This window comes from Denticeps clupeoides, chromosome 14, assembly GCF_900700375.1.
Source record: "Denticeps clupeoides chromosome 14, fDenClu1.1, whole genome shotgun sequence".
NCBI lineage: Eukaryota > Metazoa > Chordata > Actinopteri > Clupeiformes > Denticipitidae > Denticeps > Denticeps clupeoides.
The window spans coordinates 3,420,823-3,445,847 of record NC_041720.1 but is presented as its reverse complement, the minus strand read 5'-3'; the positions used below and the strand labels follow the sequence as shown (position 1 = coordinate 3,445,847).

The window sequence follows — 25,025 nt, the reverse complement described above, 5'->3', positions numbered from 1 at the left end:
CGTATACGCACACATTATACGCACAGGTTGAAGAGGATGCATATATCTTTATTAATTCAGTGGCAGTTCATACGAAATATGTATATTTGGCACACTTTAATATACATATTCAGTACTAAGCACAAGTTTTAGTTCTGAAACGAATTAAAGTTTTTTACTGTTATTCTGGTAAAATGATGATTGATCTCCTGCAAGCAGACGTTTACAGATACAACATTGTCATTGTGCTATAAAAAAATTCCACAATAAGCAGTTTAGGTAAAACAATATCTGTTTACATCTTGTCGCATTAACAATATTGCTTGCAGTTTAGATTAATAGTGGTTTTCTTTCCAACCTTTTTCAATTGTTGACCATGTCTTTTGCACAGTAATGTGTGTGTACATATATATATGTGATTTAAAGCGTGGAATGCTGCTTCAGCAGTGTTAGGTCTCGAAAAGCAAATAAAAAAGAAGATAGTTTTGTGAGCTGTGTAGTTAAACTGGTCCTTGTACAATCTTGCTATATTTGTTTTGCACGGTCATGTCAAGAAATACGCTCTTGCTGCCATGGTCCTAGGCGGCTGGACAGGAACCGACGCCGATGGCCCCGCTGACCAGAGCCGCTTTGCTGAAGCTGACCGGGCTCCCGTTCACTTTCAGGTTCCTCATGCAGCCTGTGTAGGGCCTCGTGGTGGCCATGCTGGTCTTCAGCAGAGAAGCTAGGGCAGGAGCAAGTTATATTGTTTCACGAGGGCGTTGAAAAAGAAGAACCTACAGCTTCTGATTTCAGTACTCGCAAGTACAGCCTACCTGGGGCCCCTCCTACAAAAACAGGGGTTTTGGAGTTCAGTGCTCCAGTTGTGAGTGGTCCGACAACACGATTCACCTCGGAGTCCACGTCCAACTGGACCACACTGGCATCTCGGATTACTGTGACACAATGACAATATTTAACATGGATAAAGCAATAAGGAACTTGGCCCCAATGCCCTTGAAGGTAGACCTGGGAAAAGTATTGGCTACAGATCTCATGTTCGGCGTCTGAACCGTGACATTTAAATGAAGATATTTTTTTGCAAAAAGAAGAGCTTACTGGTGATCCTATGCCAGTTTCCATCACACACACCCTGCCTGGGCGTCACAAGAGTGGAGAACTCACTCATTCCACTGTTTGCTAAGACCACAACCTGGAAAAAGGGACATTAATTAATCCCTATGTGTGTGTGTGTGTATATATATAGTGTGTGTGTGTGTGTGTATATGGATAAAATATAAGTCAACGGAATTTAACATTTCACCTTGTACAGCTTTAAAGGTCCTCTGACATGAAAATGTGACTTTGTGAGATATTTAACATTAATGTGAGTTTCCCCAGCCTGTCCCCTATGGTCCTGAAGTGGCTAGAAATGGCTTCACCGAGAGCGGTAGCCCAGACGGTCTAATCTGGAATTTTTCCCCATATGACATCATAAGAGGAAAGGTTACCTCCCGTTTCTCATGCTATGTCCGCCCAGAAAATGTCCGCCAACGGCTCCCCTGAAACATTATCTCCACTGACTGTCATGGCTTCCAAATGTGCGAAGCATTGCAGTTGCTCGGTGATTGTGGGTGTAAAAATTAGCACAAATGTGTTTTTTTTAGCTCTGTCACGTGAGACTCTGAAGAATCAGAATTTTGTTTGTTCTGGATAAACGGGCACACGACATCCTGTCTGCACCAAACATTGTGGTTGGTCAACTTCTACAGGCCGCTCTCCTCCTCGTCCCGCCTCTCTCCTCCTCATTAGCATTTAAAGCTACAGACTCCAAAACGGCGCGTCCTGGGAAATCTCGTTGTGGGACTGGATCAACAAGACCGATATATAAAATCATGTCAGGGGACCTTTAAACAACAACTGACCTGGCCTTGGTTCATGTACACAGTGAGGTACTCTTCAGCCGATGCATAAACAAACAGAAGCACCCCAGTGGCCACACGAGGGCGGACTTCAACCACCAACTCGAACTCCATGCCCGTGAAGTCATCTAGGGCAAAGAGCATTGTTGTTAACACCAAATCCTGCCTCCCACCCACCGGAATGCACGTGTGTGAAACCTGGTTCGACACAGAGGGGTGTGAAATTGTTCTGTGCTCGATCAACAGCTGCAACGCCGTTCCCAAGACCCCGGGGTCGGAGTGTATCCGCTTCCTGCGCTAAGCCCTTCACCAGCCCCCTTCCCCGGTACGGCAGCGGTGGGGGTGTCACGTTCCTCTGTCCTAACAAGAGCCCCTGTTACTTTAACTACAGTGGCTGCTGCGCTGGTTTTAACCGTCAGATGTCCCCTCCTCAGCTACAAATCCAATAACATTTTCATTATTGTATGTGAAGTGATCGTCACTTGTGATACACAGCAGCACAGCACACGGTGCACACAGTGAAATTTGTCCACTGCATTTAACCCATCACCCTGAGTGAGCAGTGGGCGGCCATGACAGGCTCCCGGGGAGCAGTGTGTGGGGACGGTGCTTTGCTCAGTGGCACCTCAGTGGCACCTTGGCAGATCAGGATTCGAACCAGCAACCTTCTGATTACGGGGCCGCTTCCTTAACCGCTAGGCCACCATTAGGAGATGGAATTTATTTTAGTGCCCCCCCCTCTGACAAATGCAGCTCTCCAGGTTCAATTCAACTTTACCCAACACAACATATCCGCCCCCCTCTGAAAAATAGGTCCCGGGCTCTGACGACCCCTCGAAACATGGGGTGACCCCGAAGGTGTGCGTCGCGGGAGGCAGAATGCGGCCATTCAGCTGCAGGCTCCTCACGCAGCCGGTGAAACTGTGTGCCGAGTTCCTCTGAAAATGGGAGGGATGAGGAGAAAATCATCAATAATGCATAGTATTCAAAAATGAAATGCATATGCATAATGCACAAAACCGCGCCGCTAGATTACCGTAAGGCTGAATACTTTATTTTCATGACCGCGCCGTTTTCATTTGTCTTGAAACACCGCTTGACTGTACCTGTAAGGTCTTCTGGGCTCTTCCTGGAGGAACCCCTCCCACGAACAGCGAGCCGCCGACGTGCCAGGAGGTGTTGCCACCCGGGGCTCTATCTTCCAGCACATTCAGGCCATCAGTTATTAACCTCCCCATGTTCCCATCGCGGATAAAAATAACCTGCCAAAGACACCGGGGACGGAGAGGGTCAGACATGGCACCTGACTTTGGCATCTGTAGGGCGTTAAGAGAACACGCATTTGCTGACATTGTGCCACAGCCCGTCGTTGATCCTCTCGGGGGTTTTGATCTTGACCCGGTGCTGCCCGACGCTGAAGGTGAACAGAAGCTTCCCCTGGACCAGGCAGAGAGACATGAAATTGTCCTCTGGCTCATCGGACACGTAGAAGACAAGGCCCAGCGAGGACTGTGTTTTAAGGGACAGGGAGAAGTGAGACCTGGGAAAGAAAGAGAGACATTGTGAGGTAGGGACCCACCGATCCCATATGTGGTTCAGATATCCTTCAAATAAAGTGAAAGTGATTGTTTTTGTCATTGCGACTCTCAGCAAACGCAGCACGCGGTGCTTTTAACTGTCACCCTTGGTGAGCGGTGGGAACCATGACAGCCACCCGGGGAGCAGTGTGTGGGGACGGTGCCTTCATCAAGGGGACCTCAGAGATTTGAACCCACAACCTTTCGGTTACGAGCCACTAGGCCACCACTGACCAACAACACATGCTCATAATGATATCTGAATGGGGTATCGGCAACAGTGTGATCTTTCAAACGGATCTATTCTTACTGACTGTAAGGTGCTCTGGATAAGGGCGTCTGATAATTGCAGAAAATGTAAATTCGTTAAATTGTACGTTTTTCCCTTTTTTTTGGACACACTCCATCATGCATACGCAGTGTGCAGGTGTGTTTGCATGTTTGCTAAGCGATCACTAACACAGCAGCAACCTGGAGGAAGCCAACAATAAAACGGCATTACTTTGGAGGAATTTCACGCTACACCTACAGTACAGGCCAAAAGTTTAGACACACCTTCTCATTCAATGTGTTTTCTTTATTTTCATGACCATTTACGTTGGTAGATTCTCACTGAAGGCATCAAAACTATGAATGAACACATGTGGAGTTATGTACTTAACAAAAAGTGGAGACCTGGTCTCCACAGTCACCGGACCTGAACCCAATCCAGATGGTTTGGGGTGAGCTGGACCCACAAGTGCTAAACACCTCTGGGAACTCCTTCAAGACTGTTGGAGAAGCATTTCAGGTGACGACCTCTTGAAGCCCATCAAGAGAATGACAAGAGTGTTCAAAGCAGTAACCAGAGCAAAGAAACTAGAATATAAAACATGTTTTCACTTATTTCACCTTTTTTGTTATGTACATAACTCCACATGTGGACAGCAGTGTATACATTGTGTAAAAGTAAAGAGTAAGTAAAGAAAGCGGTATTATAACATAACAGCGTAATATCAGCCTCCTCGTCATCGGTGCATCCCTGGTCTTTGCCGCACTGACCTCTCGTTGATGGAAGCGGCGACGTCGGCGTACTCGCTGCGGCTGTTGGCTGTGCCGCTGTAGTGATGGGCATTGCGGGTGGCACGGGGCTTTGGGGACAGGTAGCACGAAGCGGACTCTGCTTCAGGGGTCTCCAGCCCAGGCTCGCTCTTCAGCCCGGCAAGGCCTTGAGGGAGGCTGGACTTATCTCTGCTGACCTTTTAGTTAAAATAAAAAAATTCTACTGTCAGTGAAGTGTCTGAAATACAATTTTACACTCAAAATGATATTATAGGTCACTCTATGGTGAAGCACTGGGTGAATTTGTGTCATTTGGGTAAATCGGGGTAGAAACTACCTTGCGGGACTGTCCAGGCTTGGGTCTGGAAGAGTTTTTGCTGGGTTTTTGGTGCATGGCTTCTGGTGGTCTCTCTATTGGACACTCTTGCAGTAATGTGTGGACGTTTTCGGAGTACTTCTGAAAGTCTTCAGCCTCGATGTCTCTGTCGTGCCTGAACACACAGGTTACAGATGGAAAATTTGAATCAAATGAATTCAAGAAATCTGGTATTTAATTGCACTTGGATGGTTAAATTGCCTGTTGATATATGCATAGCTTATGCATCCTGTGAAATTTCCAGCCTTGCTTGCAGGGGAGCCTCCGAAGTAGAAGGTATTTGAAGCTGGGGCTGACTGGGGCCCTGAACCTCCTGAGTACTTTTTCTCCTGCTTGTCTTTGTCATCTACAACAAGCTCAAACCTGAAACAGAAGACATTGTGCCATGACGTTTAGACAACCAGCCTCTCCCTCTGTGCTCAGAGGTTTCCACCAACCTTCCTTCATACTTACTTGGCATCTGTCACCGTGGCAACAAGGAAATGCAGCCGTCCATCATTGTAGTTCTTCTTGTGGGATTTAATTTTGGTCCCCTTTGAGTTCAATACAACTCCTCCATTTTCCAACAAAATCAAAAACTCGTGTGGCTACAACAAGCAGAATAAAAAAAAAAATACCTTAATGCACCTCTGGAGGGAATTGTATTTAGCTACTTCATTAATGAACATATCTACTGAATAAAGTCAGTTGTGTATAATGCTGATTCCTGGAGATTTAAGAGTCATAAATAAATACATAAACCCTAACTCTAAGTTGTTAAGGCTAGTTGGTATTCAGTGAACACATTGGATGTTCACTTAATCCTCAGACAAGTATATAGATTTTGAGTCATTTCTCAGTTCATCACTTAACGCTAGTAAGTGAATGGCGCCTAGTTACCTACCCCTTCACTATGGTAGAACATAAGACCAGTGGACTGCACTGTTCTGAAGTTAAAACCTCCTTCGAAAGCCTCGAAAGGTGATATCTTGGCAGTGAAGCCCAGGTAACTCTCTCCATTGAAGTATGCTTGACGGGACATCTGAAACAAAAAGTTAATTCGACGAAACCCACATTTTAACACCAGTGATGTTCTTAGTGGGAACAGAAGGAACGTGGGAGAAACATACAAATGACTCCTCTGGGCACCCACTGCTGATGCCGACTGTCCCAGGTTCTTCAAGGAGGTTAAAGTCTTTCTTCTGGAACTGGAAGCCTCTAACGCACCCCTTGAGTCCTACCAGAGAAGAAAACTCTGACCTGACAAAAAAAGTGATCATTATTTAAATTAGTTGATGTAATCCCAGGTTTATATTTGGGCTATGCTCCATCCTAGGATGCATGCATTCCATGTTTAGTTCTTTAGTCACATTTAGTAGTTCAGCCCCTTACTTTAAATCTTTGCAAAGCCTACATTTACGGTGTTTACCAGGCGTTTTCATCCAGAGCGCCTTAGAAATCAGTAGTGACAGGGACAGTCCCCCTAGAGGCATTCAGGGTTACGTGTCTTGCTCAGAGACATGATGGTAGTAAGTGGGGTTTGAACCTGTGACTTTGCAGTCTTCTGGGTCATAGGGTGCTACCACCCATCCATGTGTACTGGTGTCTTGGTTACTGGACCTCATTCAGGTCACAGTTTAGATCACATGGTCGTACCTGGAACTGAGAATGCTCGAGGGAGCGCCTCCTATGTAGATGTCAGTAAAAGGTAGAGGCTTCTTTTCATTGTCCAGGGTCTTCACATGACTTCTGTCCACCAACAGGATGATCTTTTTCGAGTGGTGATAGATGATAGATATCTGAAAAAGAAAAAAAAAAACATGGTGATGCTTTCAGTTGAAGTCTAACAAACGACTGGAAGTGATATCAGCGAGAAACATTCACCTCGTGGTTCCGTGCATCGTTGATTTGCAACTTTGGCAACTTATTGTCCATGACCACTGGTCCACGAGCAAAGCTGAAGTCGTACATGAGGCGCAAGTAACCATCTTTCAGCTCTAACACAAAATAATTGGTCTGTGGGGGGAAGTGTCAATGATCATGGTAACCACGTGTTTCTCCACTTCAGCATTTTATTTTGCTTAAATGACAAACGGACATATTTACCCCATTGACCATGAGGAGCAGAACACCATTGTTGGCAACAGTTCGCACTTCGATGTCGAACCGTGTGACGATGCTAATTCGTCCCCTCCTTTCGATGTCACTGACGAGGGCGTACCCAGTCCCATCAAACAGGTAGCTGGCAATCCGACTGTCAGAGAATGCCACTTTGTTCCTGAAATATAACGCACATGAAAGAGTCTGCAAGATGCTATAACAAAGGATCGTAAGGTATGAATTCGGAACTTTTCTGAATTCACGTGAATTAAAACACACCTTATTACATAAAAAAACTTGGTGTTTGTGTCTATGGTGTCTCCTACCTGACACATGGCGGTGAGGCTTCCACATCCATGCTATGGGTAGTTTTGAAGTTATACAGGCTTATTATCTCATTATTCAGAGAGGCCAGTTCAATGCAGCCCACAAACGGCGCCAGGGTTAGTGGTGGAGGAAGCTAAAATACAATAAATAAATTAGTGCGTAAATATATATATATATATACATACACACACACACACACACACACACACACACACACACACATCCATTACATTACGGCAAGACCTGACCTGTTGTATTTCAGCAGCATGTTTCGTGGAAACTGCGAATGCTGTACAACTGGGCACCTCTTTAATGGCTTAATGCGAGACACGGTACCTTTACATCTGGAGGGACGCCGCCAATGAGGAACACCATGTCTTTGGGATCCAAGTCAAAGAGCGAATCGGGCCCGTCGGCCTGGCCTTTCTGGATGAACTTCTGCTCGGCTGTGGTCCCCTGACTGGGAATAGTCAGAAAGATCTTTCCATGACGGCCGAGTCTGCACAAAAGAGCACAGGGACCAGCAATGAGGTGTGAACTATGTTTTAGTTACAATGTTTTTTTTTTATGAGAAATCAAAACCCATCACGCCCAAATCCCAGGGCAGAAGAACATTCATGGTGGGTGGCCTGAGAGAAGTAGGTGCTTTCACACCTACAGGCTTTAGTGTGCTTGAATCGAACTCAACGTCGTTTTTAAAGCGATGCATTTTCGTTTGCTCGGATTTTTATATGAGTGAAAGGAAACCGAACCAAGAGGAAAATTATACTATGATACAAACTCACCGACTGTTTCGGACCAAAGCAAGCGAAACTATGGTGTGAAAGCGCCCTGAGTCTGCATTAGGTCTACAGCACCTCCCGTCTGTTCACACAACAGAGCGATCATGGGACAGGATGTGCACAGAGGGTGACTAAAGACACACATGTGACATTACCGCTCCACTTTAATGAGGTTGAACACCGGGGGCCATGAGCTCACAGGCTTGGAGCTCAGGGGGATTTCGACATGCTCCCTGCCCAGGTTGTACACGTAGACCAGATTGTCATTCTTAATGGCCAGACCCATGTAGTCCTTCATCCCCTATGACAAAAGGACAAACCAAAACCATTAAACCATTATATGACAAATGGCTGAGTTAAAACAGTAGGAATTAAAATTAATATATGGGCCACAATTACATATTTTTTGTATATTAGGCTGTATGTGTTTGATGTCAACTGTCATATTTTTTTATAGCTAAATATTTTTATAGTATGCCGACTTTTATAATTTCCCCATGGGGATCAATACAGAAATTTAACTTTGATTATCTGCTCTGCCCTCATATCTCCTTCTGTTCTTCTTGCTACAGATGTCTTTGAAGTGTGTTGTTTGCAAGACAATGAAAACTATACATTTATGAATCCACTATTAAAAAAACTGAGCCTGATGCTGACCCTTTAAGGATATGTAATTCATTTTATACATTAAAAGTATATTCACTGAATATTGAAGCAAACAAAGTGGAATTTGTTCCCTGCCCTAAAACGCAAAAATCTACAGTTCTGCACACATGTCGATGAGAGGAAGTGGTGTATATGCCCGACTGTCTGCTCACACTTCTGTCTCCGAGGTAGAGGATGAAGCGGTCCTCAATCGGGTCCTTGTCCGGGTCCACCCGCATGTAAAGGGTGATGGACGTCACCGCCTTCATCTCCTCAACGTCGCAGTGTGGCTGGACCTCCACAGCGGACTGACCGTTGAACTTCATGGACACTTGGACCTTGGCATCAAACAAATAATCAGTTTCAGTGACACACTGCGTAGTCCTGACAAAAAAAGTAAACTTAAGGTTCATTTTTATTAAAAAAGTTCAACTACATTTCCCACCTACACATTTCGCTGTATGTAGTACTTTATTGTCCCACTGTCCCATCAGTTCACATATACAATAAAGTTTGGATGCATCTATTCATTTCACACTCTCAGCTTCTCCCAACCACCTTTAAATTAGACAACGGTGACGGTTTCCAACAGTCCTGAAGGTTTCTGCTGAACACTTTCTTATCATTCACTCGTGATAATGAGCATCAAACATCTCATCTGCTTTGTTTAATAGCGAACAAAGCTGCCAAGAAGGCGACTCAAAAGCAGATTCATCAAACACACTTCACTTTCTTCTGATACAACAAACACTAAATATCTTTCTTGCATTGGATTCTTCAAAAGGGCTCCATCTTAGTCTCCATAACCTCCAGAGGGTAGGGTGGTAGTGTAGTGTATGCTTTTTTATCCCTTTTAAAATACCTTACCAGAAGTTACCTAGCATGCATACTGTTAGTTTAGAAGATCGTTTATGAAAGTATGCTTTAAGTGTAGTTATAGTAAACTAGTTTTACCATCCAAATACAATTAAATCCTGTGATTATTTTCCACAATTATACCGAGATCTAAACATTTTATTTAAGTTTAGGCCATAAATACTTATATGTATGTATTCTTACTATACATTTCACAAAGCATACTTAAGTATATATACTGTAGTACATCTGAGTGTACTAGTATACTAGGTATAAGATCTAAAATCATATGACAAATTATCTGCAGATACAAAGTGCGTTTGGCAAAGTGCGTTTTGGACGGAAACATTTCATGAGCTTCTATCCAAGGGCACCGTTGCAATCTAACAGTGACCCAGCTTCACGCCGCAGTGTGTGGGTTTTAGTTCTGCGGCTCTCTTACCTTCTTGGCTACACTTCGGGCCTGGGCGATCAGCTCGCGGATCCTCATGATGTTGGTGGAGACGTTGCTCACTGGCTTCTTCTCCTCCACCACGCGCAGCTTGTGCAGGAGCTCAGGGACGATGCCGGAGAGGTCCTCCACTGCAGAGGGAAACATGGCCTGTTGGCGCTTGTTGCTTTTGCGTGTCTCGGGTGGAAGTGTGAAGATGGCGCTCACCTGCTTTCCCTGCAGACACCACGGCCTGGTCGTAGGCCTCGGCGGAGTACTTGCTGCTGCTCATGCTGCTGGACCACTCCTGCACCTGCTGGCCGATGGGGGTGATGGCCTGCAGCACCTCGGCCGAGTGGTTCAGGGTGCTCTCCGCCACTTCCTGGGTGAACTGCAAGCGTGCCGGTGTGCGGTCTGAGGACATGTTGAGGAAACAAAAAAAAAAAGCTGAAACCTTTCTTTACATTTATGGCATTTATCAGACGCCCTTATCCACAGCGACTTACAATCAGTATTTGCAGGGACAGTCCCCCCCTGGACACACTCGGGGTTAAGTGTCTTGCTCAGGGACACAATGGTGGTAAGTGGGATTTGAACCTGGGTCTTCGGGTTCATAGGCGAGTGTGTTACCCGCTAGGCTACTTCCACACATTTACAGCATATATCAGATGCCCTTATCCAGAGTGACTTACAATCAGTATTTACAGGGACAGTCCCCCCCTGGAGACACTCGGGGTTAAGTGTCTTGCTCAGGGACACAATGGTAGTAAGTGGGATTTTTGAACCTGGGTCTTCGTTACCCGCTAGGCTACTACCACTGTTCTGTTAGTTCTGTTTAACTCACCTTCGTATTCATGGCTTTTACCTGCATGTATTCCGCTGAGGTCGCTCAGTACCACCGCCAGATGCTTCTTCGAGTCCACAAGGGTGTCGTTTGTCTCCTCGAAATACTTCAAGATGTCGAGAGCGGTGTTTTTGGATTCTGGAAGAACGCACCTTTTATTAAAACATTCTGATACATGACCATGACTGGACATGGACCCACCCGGCTCTGTTACCTTTCTGTTCAGAGCCCAGTGTGATCGATTCCTTGTAGACTTTGTTGCTCTGGGACTTCAGGAAGCCCAGCTGTGAGTTGATGCCATCGATTGCCTTAGAAATGGAGCAAAGAAAAATATTTCCCCCATTAACAGTCGACTGTCCAAAAGAATATTGGATAAAAGAGGTTTTTGTTTGTATGAAATACATTACATCATCAGCTCTGTTGGCCAGGTCCAGTGTCGTCTCTCCGGTGATATTCGCTTCGTGGAGGAACTTGACTATGTTGTCGTAAACGTTGGACGCGTCTATGGCTTTCTGCACAAATCCATTCACGTTGCCTCCTAACAGGGTCCTGCGGGGAAAAAAACATATTCGTTCTGTATGCAGGAAGTGCATATTCACCCCGCGCATAATTTCAGAATGCTCCCACACAGCTCCCTGATTTGGAGGGACACAAAGCAATTTTTTTGGTTTAGCACGTAACATTTCATTGTCATGCGTCTTCAGTTTTGTTCTATAAATGCATGGCTCATAAGTAACTATTACACACTCCTAGCTACACAGCCAGCTACACTCCTGCACGCCCTCTAGGACCTGCAAACGAAATGAGACTAAAAAAATCCCCTCTTCACCGGGTCTCTGGTCCCAATTGACTCGGTTGTCCTTTGTTGTCCCTGGCTGGTGGAACAACTTGCCCTGCTCCATTCGACCAGCTGAGACTACCACCACCTTTAAGAAGCAGCTGAAAACCCACTTTTAAAAAAAGTATTTCAAACGCGTCTAACACTAACACACACACTCACACACACACACACACACACACATATATTCATCCAGCACTTAACAATTCCCTATCATGTTCTATTCCTGACAAGTTTGGCCTTATCAGGGCTCTCAGTTTTGTAACTCGAATGAGAATTGTTGGTGTCTTCCTCTTGTAAGTCGCTTTGGATAAAAGCATCTGCCAAGTAAAGTAAAGTAAAGTAAAGTAAAGTAAAGTAGGTGCATTCAAACTTTTGACTGGTACTGATTGGGTGGTAGTAGCCTAGCGGGTAACACACTTGTCTATGAACCAGAAGGCCCAGGTTCAAATCCCACTTACTACCATTGTGTCCCTGAGCAAGACACTTAACCCTGAGTGTCTCCAGGGGGGGACTGTCCCGGTAAATACTGATTGTAAGTCGTTCTGGATAAGGGCGTCTGGTAAATGCTGTAAATGTACTGTGTGGCCTTTGGAATAAGCAGAGCGGGCTCAGTGTTCGGACGGTGGCTGAAAGTAAAACTCACTCCTCCAGCTCCTCTGCCTCCCTCTGCAGCTCCTCGGCATGCTCCGTGGCCTTCAGGACCAGCTCGCCGTCGGCCAGGGAGAGGCTTTCCGACTTCTCCGCCAGCTGCGCACTGGCGCCGTCAACGGCAGCGTGGTACTCAGTCATGTTCTAAACAGTGTGATCCCAAATTGGCGAAAGGCCACAAAGCTGCATGATAACCCACCGCAGCAGGGCTGCGTAACGATTCTACCGTAAGTACAGTGACCACGCTGACCTTCTTCATGGTCTCCAGGTCAGCAAGACCCAGGCGCGTGTCTGCGATGGTGTTGGCGGCGACGTGGACGGTGCTGCGAACATCCTCGTAACTCTCCTGCAGTCTCCGGCGCAGGCTCTGGGGACGTGAGGGGACGCTGTTAGGAACATGCAACTTCTAGCAAGTGGCCCATTATCCTCAGGAGGGGCTTAGTCTGCAGAGCGTTTGCTGCTGCTCAGTGAAGGTTGCAACCTCAGAGTGACGTGCGAGTGAAATCTGAGCATCAGAGGTGAAGAGTAGGGTGGAACCAGAAGACCCAGGTTCAAATCCCACTTACTACCATTGTGTCCCTGAGCAAGACACTGTCCCTGTAACTACTGACCATAAGTCGCTCTGGATAAAGGCGTCTGGTAAATGCTGTAAATGTAAAAGAGTAACGACACAAGTTCATCAGCTTTATTTGAGTGTCTGTACTTAACTAATCCATTCACATTTAGGGTTAACCTTTTTTATTCCACCGCAAGTCAGATATTTTTGCCTTTTTGCGAGAAAAACACAAATACTTTCTTCTGTATTCATACAAGCACTAGTTCCTGATACAGGCCAGTCATTTATCTTCATGTCAAGGTCTACCTGAAACTATAAAACCTGCAATTTCAAACTTGGTTCAACCTACTGGACATTTTTGCTGTTGAATTTTTTTGCCTCGAATCAGTAATGACCTTCAATTAAAAGATTGCCGTGCAAAGAGTGACTTTCTCACGTAAAATTATTTCAATAAGCAAGAGTGCCGTGAGAAAAAACACAAGTCGTAATAAATCACTTTTGACACTTCAGTACATTTGACGGCGAAAGGACGTTTGATGGTAGGACTTGAACTACTTTACTTTTTTGTCTCGAAAGCCCAAACTTCTCAGTAAATTGAATTGCCTCCCGAATTCCTGTAGACGAGGTTGGAGGGCAGAGAGCAGCCACTTTGATTTCATCAGCGAATTATCCCCATTATGCCGCAGTAATTGGAAAATTCTGACTCGCTCCGAGGCAGTAATGGCTCTCAGGCGGCGAACGGGAGCAGAATAATGGAGCTCTCCCTGCCCGGGCCTCCAGAAATCATCTCTGCCCGGCTCCGTCTCGTTTTTCTCCCACATTCCACCGCTAAGTGACCACTTTGGGGGGATTCGCTAAATTACAGCGGTTTTCTCACACTGCCGGGGTTCACTGGCCGGAACCCTGGGGCCAGGGGGCCCAAGGCCAGAAGCGTCCTAGTCCTGGTCCTCCTGAAGCATGGAGAGGAGCTAATGAAACCCTGTTGACAATTGTTGGGAGCGTGGGGTTTGGAAGGGGACCGTAGGGGGAAGTTACCTCACTCCGCTGGAATCTCAGCTGGTTGGCCTGGTGCCGCTGGTGCGTTTGCCGAAGGGCGTCCTCAGCCTGGGCCAGGAGGTCCCGAGCCCCCGACAGGCTGGAGACGAAGTGAGAGAGCTTCTCCCTCGCAGGGGGGAGGCGGCCCTCTGTGCTGATCAGCCGCTTCTCCATCATCCGGACGCGGCGGAGCACTAAAGAAACAGATTCATGGCGTCCAAGTTCCCGTCAAACACACTCAAAACGTTAACTACGTCTCAGGGCCATATTATCCCGGTTTTATTTAACATTTAGCACTTGGGCAGTGTTCACTAATGTCACATTAAAGCGCAGTTAACGTGCTGAAGATCTGATTGTCGGTGTTGGTAGTGGGTGTGGTCCACTGATGGCTATCAGGAGTGTAGAAAGCAGAAGCAGGAAAGGGAGGAGATGGACGCTGCACTACACCTGGGCGTGTCACGTATTGACAGGAGGGGGTTTAAATCATCCAGAATGTGGAAGTAGGGTGTGTGAAAGCTGTCAGTCATGTCTACAGACTCCTCCCCTTTTCAAACTTTGTTCCAAACTTTGTACATTTTTTTTTTGTAAATTCAGAAGACGTAAATGACCAAACGTAGCACTCCAGTAGTGTGAGAGAGGCTAGAGAAGAAGGAGTTGCTCTGAAATATTTTATATATTTTTAAATGGACTGACAGTCGTGGGCTTCTCCAGACTCATCTGTGGCTAGGGGCTCTTTGGGGGACAGGTCAAGGGTCCTCATCCACTTGACCCTGGTCTCAGCCTCTGCGCTTTTCCTCCTGGTGACCTCAGGGTCAAGTTCCTGGTGGTTGCTGTACAGCTCCCAGTCAGCGACCATGTCTGAGCAAGGAAGAAACAGTAAATGTGAGGCCGGACTCCTCGGTGGTGTGAGCAGACCGAGAACTGGCTAAATAAACCGAGATATTTTTCTAAGATGCATGAACAGTCAGCCACGATCATCAACGAGATGCCAGAAGACAATGAAATGGACAGGAATAATCCCTTCCAAACTTTAACTGGGGTTCATGTCAGACTAGACATGGTGGTTTGACGGCACCTTCGATGCGGGCGTTGATCGCGGTGAGATTGGTGGTGAGCTCCTCCGCCAGGTTGAGGCTCTGCAGCGTGTCCATGTCCACCGTGTCCCTCAGCTCCTTCACCGAGCTCTCCTGAAAGCGACGGCACAGGAAGTCAGTGTTACCAAGCACCGGGTCCGCTTCACTCGGGCAGCTGAAGAAAAGCGGCGGTGGATTTGAGGCTCTGACACCTGCTCTGCAAGCGGCGCTGATGTTGACAGCAGGCTGGTCGTGGCCTCCTCCAGGTCTCCAGTCTGGGTCCTCATCAGGTCGGACTTGTTTCTCCAGCCCACGAACTGAGCCTGATGCACACAAACGAAGGAGCCGCCAGTCGAAATGGTCAAAATAGAGGGTTCTTGGGTGAGCTAATGCTAATATTATTGCAGGGTGGTAGTAGCCTAGTGGGTAACACACTCGCCTATGAACCAGAAGACCCAGGTTCAAACCCCACTTACTACCATTGTGTCCCTGAGCAGGACACTTAACCCTGAGTGTCTCCAGGGGGGGACTGTCCCTGTCACTACTGATTGTAAGTCGCTCTGGATAAGGGCGTCTGATAAATGGCGTAAATGTATATTATCCGAGTTGTTCTCGACCCACTTCTCGGTACCTGCAGGCGCTGAGCAGTGTAGCTGTAGTACTTCAGGCGATCATTGGCCGCCGCCCCGCTGGAGATGTTGAGCACGCTGACCCTGAGCTGGTCCAGGGACTTGTTGGACGTCCTGACGTCGCCAATGAGGTGCCAGATACACTCGTCGCAATCTGAGAGAAAGGGGAATCAAGAGTGTGTGTGGACCCTCAGAGAAGAAAAATGTTTTAAAAACCAGAATGCATTTCCTGAAACGTCTGGGCTGGTCTAGAATGCATGAAGTTGTTTTCCATGTAAAGCAATCTTCTTTTTTTTCTTTGTTCAAAACACATTCTGGGAAATAATTAGAAACAGAAATTGAGGGGGCGCTGCATTCTTTATTTGCAAATTTTCTCTGCAATAAGGAGCGACGGTAACTTGGGACGAAGCGTGTAGATAAAGTACATAATCTCCAGAAAATACATATAAATAAATCCTCCGCTGGCCTGCAAACATACCGACAAGGCTCGTCCATGATTTATGTATGTACAGATGTAGAGGTGAGGAACACCAGGCAGACATCTTAAGCAAGAGAGTCGTGAGCACTTACCGACGTTGCACTCGCTGACCTGAGAGGGCTCGAGGACACACTCCCCGGTGTGCACGTCGCAGTGTCCGCTCGTACAGTCGCACTCTGCGGGGACAGGGACACACAGGTTTATGCCGCACTTCCTGTCTAACTTGCGAGCAGCGGGAAAAGGTCAAGGTCAACGGCGCACACAGCCGGCCAGATGTAAAGTGAATAAAGTGAAGTGATTGTCACTTGTTATACACAGCAGCACAGCACACGGTGCACACAGTGAAATGTGTCCTCTGCATTTAACCCATCACCCTTGGTGAGCAGTGGGCAGCCATGACAGGCGCCTGGGGAGCAGTGTGTGGGGACGGTGCTTTGCTCAGTGGCCCCTTGGCGGATCGGGATTCGAACCGGCAACCTTCTGATTACAGGGCCGCTTCCTTAACCGCTAGGCCGCCACTGTCCCCATATGTGGGGATGGTGATGTCACAGGGTGCAGTTCAGCACAGCTCCCTAGTGATTAGCGTCATGAATGGGCGTCCACTTCACATCGACCACGAAATGGCGTAACGCCCCTGGGGCCCGTGGGCTGCGGGAAAAGTGCAGAGGAGAGGTGCTTCCACTCACTCTGACAGCCGGACGGGCCGTAGTCCCAGTAGCCCGGCAGGCAGCGCTCGCAGTAGCGGCCCCCGGCGCCCGGATGGCACTGGCAGCTGTGGGTCAGGGGGTGGCAGGTGGGCCGGAGGGCGGCGGCTGCACACTCGCACCTGCGGCAGCCCTGGCAGCTGGAGAAGCCGGAGTAGCCGTCCTGTGGTGGGTGGGAGAAGGTGTTCGTTGTAGCTTTCTCGGTGGGTTTCAGTCACATGAAAACGAAGACTACAGAACTCAGACCTTGAGGAGAACGATTGCAACTACACTACAATGGAGAATTAGACTCTTACAAAATAAAGTACAAATAGCAGACGCCCTTATCCAGACTGACTTTCCATCAGTAGTGACAGGGAAAGTCCCCCTTGATTCATTGTGCTGGGGACACAGTGACAGTGAGTTGGGTTTGAACCTGAGACTTTGTGGTCTTCTGGTCCTTAGGTGATAAAAAAAATGGCCTTTTTACTCTATTAGAAAATGTGGTTCTTTAGTGATATGGTTCTTTAATGGTTCTTCCCAAATCCCCCCACACCGCCCCTCTGCTACGTTCCCTCCACCGGCTCCCAGTAGCTGCACGCATCAGATTCAAAATACTGGTGCTGGCCTACAAAGCCAAACATGGAGTAGCACCATCCTACCTCACAGCCCTTATTACACCTCACACTGCACCTCGTATACTCCGAGCCTCCAGTACTGCTCGCCTGGTCCCTCCATCTCTGAAGGTAAAAGGAAGACGCTCATCTAGACTCTTCTCCATCTTGGCCCCTCGGTGGTGGAATGAACTTCCCTTCGAGGTCAGAACAGCTCAGTCACTGAGCACCTTCACACGGCAGCTCAAGACCTTCCTCTTTAGAAAATATTTAGATGAACTTGTAACCTTCTTATTGTCTGACTTCTGTATAGAAACTAGAACAGAGTGAATAAAAAGGTTGTATTCATAGTTGGGGTCCTGGTGAACCGGAATTTATCTCTTCATCGATGGTAACTTGAAAGCACGTTGTAAGTCGCTCTGGATGAGGGCGTCTGCCAAATGCCTTAATTGTAAATGTAAATGTAATGAAGCTTTAATGATGTCTAGTTCTGACTACATGAGCTTAAGTCCTCCACAGCTAGAATGAATATGCTATTAATGGGACGAAAGGGTACAAGGGGGGGCAGATATCTGAGCAGAAGCCCTGGGTGCATGTGTTCATGTGCCGTTCACCTCACACTGGTCACACAGTCTTCCTGTGACCCCAGGCTTGCAGTGGCACACCCCAGTCCTGTCGTCACACGAGGTGGTGCCGCATTTGTTGCACTCGCATTCTGAAATTGTGTGGAAGAGAGAGGACACATGAAGTAAAGGTCGGACCTGTGCACATGACTCTCTGCCAGCACAACCAATAAGGAACAATAGCATTCTGTCTGAGCTTTATAGGGCAGCGTCAGGCGGAAGGCTGAGCTATGACCTTCAGGGGTATGGGAGGAATTTGCACCACCCTGAGTCCAACTGTGTAAACACGAGCGTCCGTTCTTCTTCTTTCTTCAGAAGAATAAACTCAATGAATCTGCGATTCACGCTGGACGTAAGGTCAACGGACCTTTCTGGTTGAAAAGCTGTGGTGATAACATGTTTGCCAGTCAGCGTGAATGAAGGATAAATGAAACTGTGTATGGAACAGCTCTGTCTAGCGCTGCTGTCTTGTGGACTTCTAAATGCATCGCCGGGACACACCCCTGCAGTCCTTGGCCCTGAGGGCGTCCCCGTGGAAGCCAGGCGCACATCGGTCGCAGTGCGCCCCTGCCGTGTTGCCCCAGCAGTTCAGGCAATGCCCCGTCACGTTGTTGCATTCGTTGAAGATTAGATTGGGGTCGGAGTTCCCGTTGCAGTCACATTTCCTGCAGGAGTCGCCGATCGCCATGGGGTTCCCATAGTAACCTGGAACACACCTGGGGGACACAAAGTTTTACCATGGTTTTCATGACCTTCCTCAGCTCAAACACGTGTCAAACAGTAATGCCTCACTTCTAGACGGTTCTATTTCTATATTTGGAATATGCTGCTTTTGCATTTACTCTACAAATGACAACAACAACAACAACAACAATAAAGCCATTTCATTTCTTGTTTCATCATGTTTGGGCATGCCACACCATCTTGTGCCACTTATGCGACAATTTTTTTTATTCAGATTTGAATAAAAGTTTTCTTTCGAGACATTCAGTGGCAGATCTGAATGCCTGGGGCTCAGGTATCATTGTTTTCGGTGGCCTGTCTCAATTTTAGCTTTAGTCTAGAATTTGAATGAAGCTGTTGTTTTAGTTTTTATTTGTTTTGGTCACATCTGAACTTATTTTTGGTCGACTAAAAACTGAGCATTTTAGTCATGTTTTAGTCAGAATTATACATGACTATTTTAGTCGTGGGAGGAAAAAGTATGAGAAATGGGAGGTAGCTTTTCCCCTTATGATGTCATAAGGGGACAAATTCCAGATCTGACCGTCTGAGCTGTCACTCTCTGAACGGTGAAGCAGTATGACCAAAACACTCTTTATACCTATCACCATTTCTAGCCACTGCAGGGCCTTAGACAGGCCAGGGGAACCTGAATTCATGTTAAATAATGTCACAAAGTCAAATCCCGGCATCTGGCACCAACCTCTCACAGTGGTGTCCAGCGTAGCCCTCTTGGCACATACACCTCACCACGCCGCCCCGTCGGTCACAGTGCTCTGCAAAGCTGGCGAGACACACAGGGGAAAGAATTCTGAAACAGCCTGGCTGCCAGCACGCGGCTTTGTTTCTCGACAGGCTACGGGCCGGGCAGCCCTGCTTGCGGGAGAAGGAGGGCCACTCACTTGTTGGAAGCGACGGAGATGGGGCAAGCGCAGGGCCGGCACAGGTGACGACCGTCGGGCGTGATTTCGGCCATAAATCCGTCCTGGCATCTTTCACAGAAATCCCCCGTGGAGTGGTCCTGGCACAGCTGCAGCGGAAGAAAGAGAAAAACTGACGTGCATCGCTAGTTCTTGGGTCAGTAACGATTTTACAACTCAGTACAACCCAGCATTGTGAAAGTAAGGGTAGGCTTTAACACGAACATTCATTCGTAGGAACTGGAATCAGACTTTCAAATTTAAAATTTGTTAAAATGCAATACTGTACAAAGGTCCCCCAAAATCATATTAACCCTTAATTTTGGCATTATTTTAATAAAATTTTCAATTATTCTGTAAATTAAGTCATTAGTTGTTTCTGGACCTTGTGTTTAACTAACGGTTTGTTCTTATGACATTAATTCACTCACAATGCAAATTCCAGTGATGTCCTCGCAACTCTGGGCGTGGCCCCTGCAGTTACATGGAAGGCAGGTGCCCTGTTCACTCAAGAAAAATCCTCTGGAGCACACCTAAAGGGGAGAGAGCCGAACCAGAATTCAGAGCCTCAGGAAGATCGGAAGTACTAAGGAGACGCTCAGCCACGTGCGAGCAGATTCGGTAAAAGGAGCAGCAGTGTGTGGGGACGTCTTGGGCAGTGTGTGGGGACACAACAACTTTTTTATTATCATAAAAGTTCAGTTTGGTGGATTTTCAGCACTCTCAGACACCTGCTGCAGACAGGACATCCTTTCACGTTCACAAAGAGACAAGCTCTGTGGGAGACACCAGTAGACTGTCCCCTTTGTTGTCGCTGCAGGAACTGGGGCCGACAGGCTGCCGGACGTCCCTACGATGCAAATCCGGGACCCTCGACCCGCACAGCTGCACTGTCTGCATATTTGCGACGGTCCTAGCCTTCACACACCCCTCGGAAGTGCATAGTTCTCTCGGATTTTTGCCACGGAGACTCAGGCCTCTTTTTAGAGGTGCTTATCTGGACCGACCCAGCATGTAAACACTCGTTGGGGTTCAAAGCGGTGAACGGCTCGACATGGTTTAGAGCGTGAGGTGCCGATGACCTTGATAAGATTACTCGGGACTGGGTGAGAGCGATTCTTTATAAGCTTCAGTGTGTGTGTGTGTGTGTGTGTGTGTGTGTCAGTGTTCTCCCTCCGGAACGGGATCGGACGTTAATGGCCAGGCCGGGTGTTCCTGAGTGGCGGTTTCAGGTGAAAGGGACCCGGCTCCCATTGAAATGACGGCCTGAGGAAGTTCTGAATGTGTCAGCCTTGAATGGCGAGAGTGGCTCAGACCGGCCAAACAGCTGGACAATGTGCGCTCTGGGGACGCCTTCGGTGCAGGGGATCGTGGGAAACCGCAGCAGATGTTTCGGTCGGGTAACCGCCCCCTTTTCGGGATGTAAGGCGAACGTTTACACGATCACATCCGGCAGTTATTTTTTTACCGTTGCAACCAGACCCTATCGACGAAGCCCAAAGCCTCTGGGCTGCAGTCACTATATTGCAAATTACTTCCAGCTTGACCCGAGTGTTCCTGCTAAAGTTGAGAACAAAGGTCACATTCATGGGCCGTTACAGACCAGCTCTGTCCACCGGGTCCCACATCCCACAAGCCACGTCAGAATTTTCCATTTCGACGCCTTGGGAAATGCGGACTGATGGCAGGCCGGGAGCTAAATGCACAGGCCCACTGGCCAAATCTCCTTTCCCTTTTCCAGGGTGGTAGTAACCTCGCCTGTGAACCAGAAGACCCATGCTCAAACCCCACTTACTACCATCGTGTCCCTGAGCAAGACACTTAACCCTGAGCCTCTCCAGGGGGGGACTGTCCCTGTAACTACGGATCTGATAAATGTTACGAAGGTGAATGTTTCCTGTCCGGCTCTACCAGCAGCGCAAGTTAGTGCAGTCCCGGCGGATATGACAGAGCGCCGCCCCCCCCCCCCCCCCCCCCCCCCGTCTGCACCCCGCCGCGTGTTTTCTTTGGCCCCGGCGTGGGGGGATTCAGACCAACATTCACAGCCACCATTTCTCTTCCAGGGACGCAAGCTGAGAGACTGAGGCCCTGAAGGTTCAGGCGGGTCATGAGAAGCTAAAGCTCATCCAAACCCAAACAGAGGAGGAGACCAGGCGGGGATTCTGTATCCCGTAGACCATCTGGTATTTGTCAGAACACGGCCACGGTTCTACCAGTCTTAGAACGTCCTTCAGCGCGGATCACCATCGCTGTAAACGTGTCAACGCGTCCGCCTTCGCTCTGTCCCTCGTCCCGCCTGCACGGCTCAACGGTCAACAGCTGCCCCCTTGTCCACGCCCACGTCCCCGAGCCATGACGGCCCTCAAGGGGTCTTAAGCCCCACTTTTTTGAGCCCGGCCTTTACACGTACCCATCTGAGGGTAATAAGACAGACGTTCCGGCGGGAAAGGCTGGACTTACTGCGAACACCGTGTTTTGCTGCTCGCCCAGGCTGAAGCCGGCCCCCGGCCGGACGGTCCTTGACAGGGCGGTCAGCAGACAGAGGACGTGCACCGGTCCAACGGCCATTTCCTCTCTCTCTCTCTCTCTCTCTCTCTCTCTGTCCGTGCCCCTGACCTTGTGTTAAACCCGCGGCGGGACGCTCAGAGCGCTCGGCAGGCTCTGCTTCTCCCGTCCCGTCGGCTCGTCTAGTGACTCCCACTTCCAGATGCGCCGCGTAACGCCCCCTCCCTCCCTCCCTCCTCAGCCGGTAACTCCCCCCACCGCCGCCGCCCGGGCCGAGCCTGCCTGTCTGTCCCCCTGAGCCTGGGCTTTAAATCACATGCATCTGGGGGGGGGGAAAGAGTTGCCCCCCTGCCCCCTGTCACCTTGCCCAGAAGACTTGCGTCTGCCGCGTTTGACCTTTGACACCTACCGGCAGAATAAATGGCCGCCCTGCTGTCGGGGAAGGTGCAACATGTCTAAAAATGTCCACTGGCGCTCTAGGGCAGGTTCTGAAGCTCCTCAGTCCAGGAAAAGAAAGGTCATGACGCCTCTCGCGGCGTGTTTACATGAAGACCGGATGGGCTTTTCTTGTTATAAACGTCCATTCGCCTCTTACGCGGGGCCATGTGGAGGCCGTACATCTCAGATGACCCCGTGCACGTCAGATTGAGTTTCGCCAAGGAAAGATTTGCCACAACATTTTCAATTCGCCACAACCTCCCTGTCCCCCTCCCTGTTTGACTGGACGACGAGACGTGCGAGGGAAGCCAGAACTCACACAAAAGCAGAAATAAAGTTTGTTTCATTCTGCTCCAGTGCGCAGTGAACCCAGGAAAGTGGAGCTCTGGCTTCTGTTTGGAGGATAAATCATGGCAAAAAAGGGGTCTGTACCTTTAAGACACACACACACACACTTTCCTTAAAGGACATCCCATAGAAGGTGGTCCTCAAGGTCCCTTCAGTGGTGTGTGTGTGTGAGTGTGTTGGGGTTACAGTCAGAGTGGGCATTCATCTGAGCAAAGGCTCCGCCCCCCCCATCTGGGCACTTGGCCGGGACTCAAGCCGAGAACAAAGCTACAGTAACTTTAAAATCCTGCCAATTCGGGCCGATCAAGAGGCCGCCGGAGAAGAACTGAAGTGTGGAGAACTGTGACCTGAACTCATTATGCTGCCCTGCGAGGACGGTGATGACTTGAGGGGGTCTTTGTCTGCAGCGCTTTTTTTAAAAGTGGTTTAATTCGAGTTTTCTTTCGCATTTATAGTTCACGTGACCTCCGACAAGCATGGGGCTATAGACCCAAAATCTGGGTCAGTGCTGGCTTAGCGGGTACGAAAGTGGACTCGTAATCGGAAGGTTGCCGGTTCGAATCCTGAACCGTCAAGGTGCCACCAAGGTGCCACTGAGCTGCCATGGCTCACCAACGTTAATGATGGTTGGTTAAATGATGGTGATGGACACATTTGTGTTGTGTATCTGTTCGTGAATAGTTGGAATCACAATCATTTGTAAGATAATTTTTAACAAAATTATAAATGGGAGGAGCCTGTAGACATGATTGACAGTTCTCACACACCGTGCCCACAGGTTAAGTGCAGCCTCCCATCTCCTCCTTTCCCTTATCACCCCTTGTATTTTGGGAGTATAAGCGGGTATCACCAACCTAATTTCCAGTGTAGGCGTGTGTCACGACGTTACCTAGCAACAGATGCAGATAATCAGAACTTTGATTCAAGCATTCTGTTGGTCGAAGCTAGAAAACGAAGCCCATGAACAAAATCTATGTTCTATTGCACTTGTGCTGTTTTTAATGGTTCTCATGTGGGACCCAAACTGAGTCCAGATTTAAAGAGCACGCAAAGATGAAAACTTTCCATTTGCTTAACCTCCAGAATGGGGGCCACATGTTCTCCCCGAGCCGAGCACAGAAGAGCCACCACCGGAGGGGTGGGGCAAGCGAAAGGGCGGCGGCCGTACAGCCCCCTTCCCCTCCACAGAGAGGCCTGGAGCCCGGAGGGTGAAAGAGGATCTGAGGTCAACTGTGGGGACGTGAACATTGACCTCCAACGTTGCCCTCTTGGGGGCCACAGTGGCTGGTTATAGGGTCGGCGTCTTGGAGGCAGGTTTCCATCTTGCTTAGGTTCCACTCTGTGAATTCAGTCAGTAGAACCGGTAGAACAGACAGAATAAACTCATATTATTTCATAATTCCAATTTCATTTCAGGCCAACATGAACAAAACAAACCTGTCAATGTCCTAAACATCCAACATCTTGATATTTTTTTTACCATGATGTGCATTTAGCTGGGAAATAATGAGATATATGCCCGCTCGTGTCTGGTGACATGTTCTGTGTTTACACGCCGGTAAACAGACCCGCCTCCTCCGGCGGGGCGGAGGGATCAGATAAACATTCTGGAGCAGGACGGTTCGCCCCGCCAAGACGCTCCCATGCCCATGGTGCTCCTGGCAAACATGAGCGTGGCATAAATAATCCACCCCGGGTCCAGGTCCCGACTCGGGCTGAAAAGTGGCGTTCCCTGCGAGATTCTGCGTGAGAGGCGAAAGAATCTAACATCGCCGTGCGAGAGAAGCGTTTAACGCTCTTCCTTTGGATCCGAGGAAGCCGACCCTCCCGCTGTGAAGGAGAGAGCGAGGGAGAAAAGGATTGTGGGCCATCGGCGCTGGGTTGATTAAAGCCAGATGCGCTCCCGCTCTTGTTCCTGTAATAAATATCAGAACTTTTCGCGTGTGAAACGTGCACAGAACTCAAAAATATTGTTTACCACATTCAGGCTCAATATTAAAACCACATGTCATATGACACAGTCGCCATATTCTCTATTCCTCTGTCCACTTTCTGCCGTGACAATGTAAATTTCC

The 25,025-nt window shown here is 48.3% G+C and overlaps 1 protein-coding gene across 2 annotated transcripts; it reads right to left on the bottom strand.

Moving 5' to 3' along the window:
* Positions 1-27: 27 nt before the first annotated feature.
* lama4 (laminin, alpha 4) lies at positions 28-22,337 on the bottom strand. 2 transcript variants are annotated; one of them, XM_028953370.1, is made up of 40 exons: positions 22,120-22,337; positions 20,091-20,192; positions 19,642-19,769; positions 19,443-19,523; positions 18,518-18,732; positions 18,008-18,108; positions 16,783-16,963; positions 16,189-16,272; positions 15,621-15,772; positions 15,202-15,312; positions 14,992-15,103; positions 14,610-14,774; positions 13,917-14,110; positions 12,576-12,692; positions 12,321-12,469; positions 11,244-11,385; positions 11,051-11,144; positions 10,858-10,974; positions 10,221-10,406; positions 10,005-10,144; positions 8,881-9,045; positions 8,218-8,363; positions 7,617-7,779; positions 7,280-7,413; positions 6,960-7,131; positions 6,738-6,869; positions 6,510-6,652; positions 5,984-6,113; positions 5,758-5,895; positions 5,328-5,461; positions 5,076-5,237; positions 4,836-4,989; positions 4,499-4,695; positions 3,231-3,420; positions 2,987-3,142; positions 2,659-2,818; positions 1,884-2,008; positions 1,078-1,171; positions 795-914; positions 28-703 (listed from the first exon to the last, which is right to left on the bottom strand). In XM_028953370.1, the coding sequence occupies exons 1-40, from the start codon at positions 22,225-22,227 to the stop codon at positions 558-560; spliced, it is 5,640 nt and encodes a 1,879-aa protein (XP_028809203.1). In that variant the 5' UTR covers positions 22,228-22,337; the 3' UTR covers positions 28-557. The 2 variants fall into 2 exon arrangements, 1 of the variants encoding a protein (XP_028809203.1); XR_003742363.1 differs by lacking the exon at positions 28-703 and having other exon boundaries at positions 860-914; positions 1,078-1,706; positions 1,799-2,008.
* Between the last annotated feature and the right edge of the window lie 2,688 nt (positions 22,338-25,025).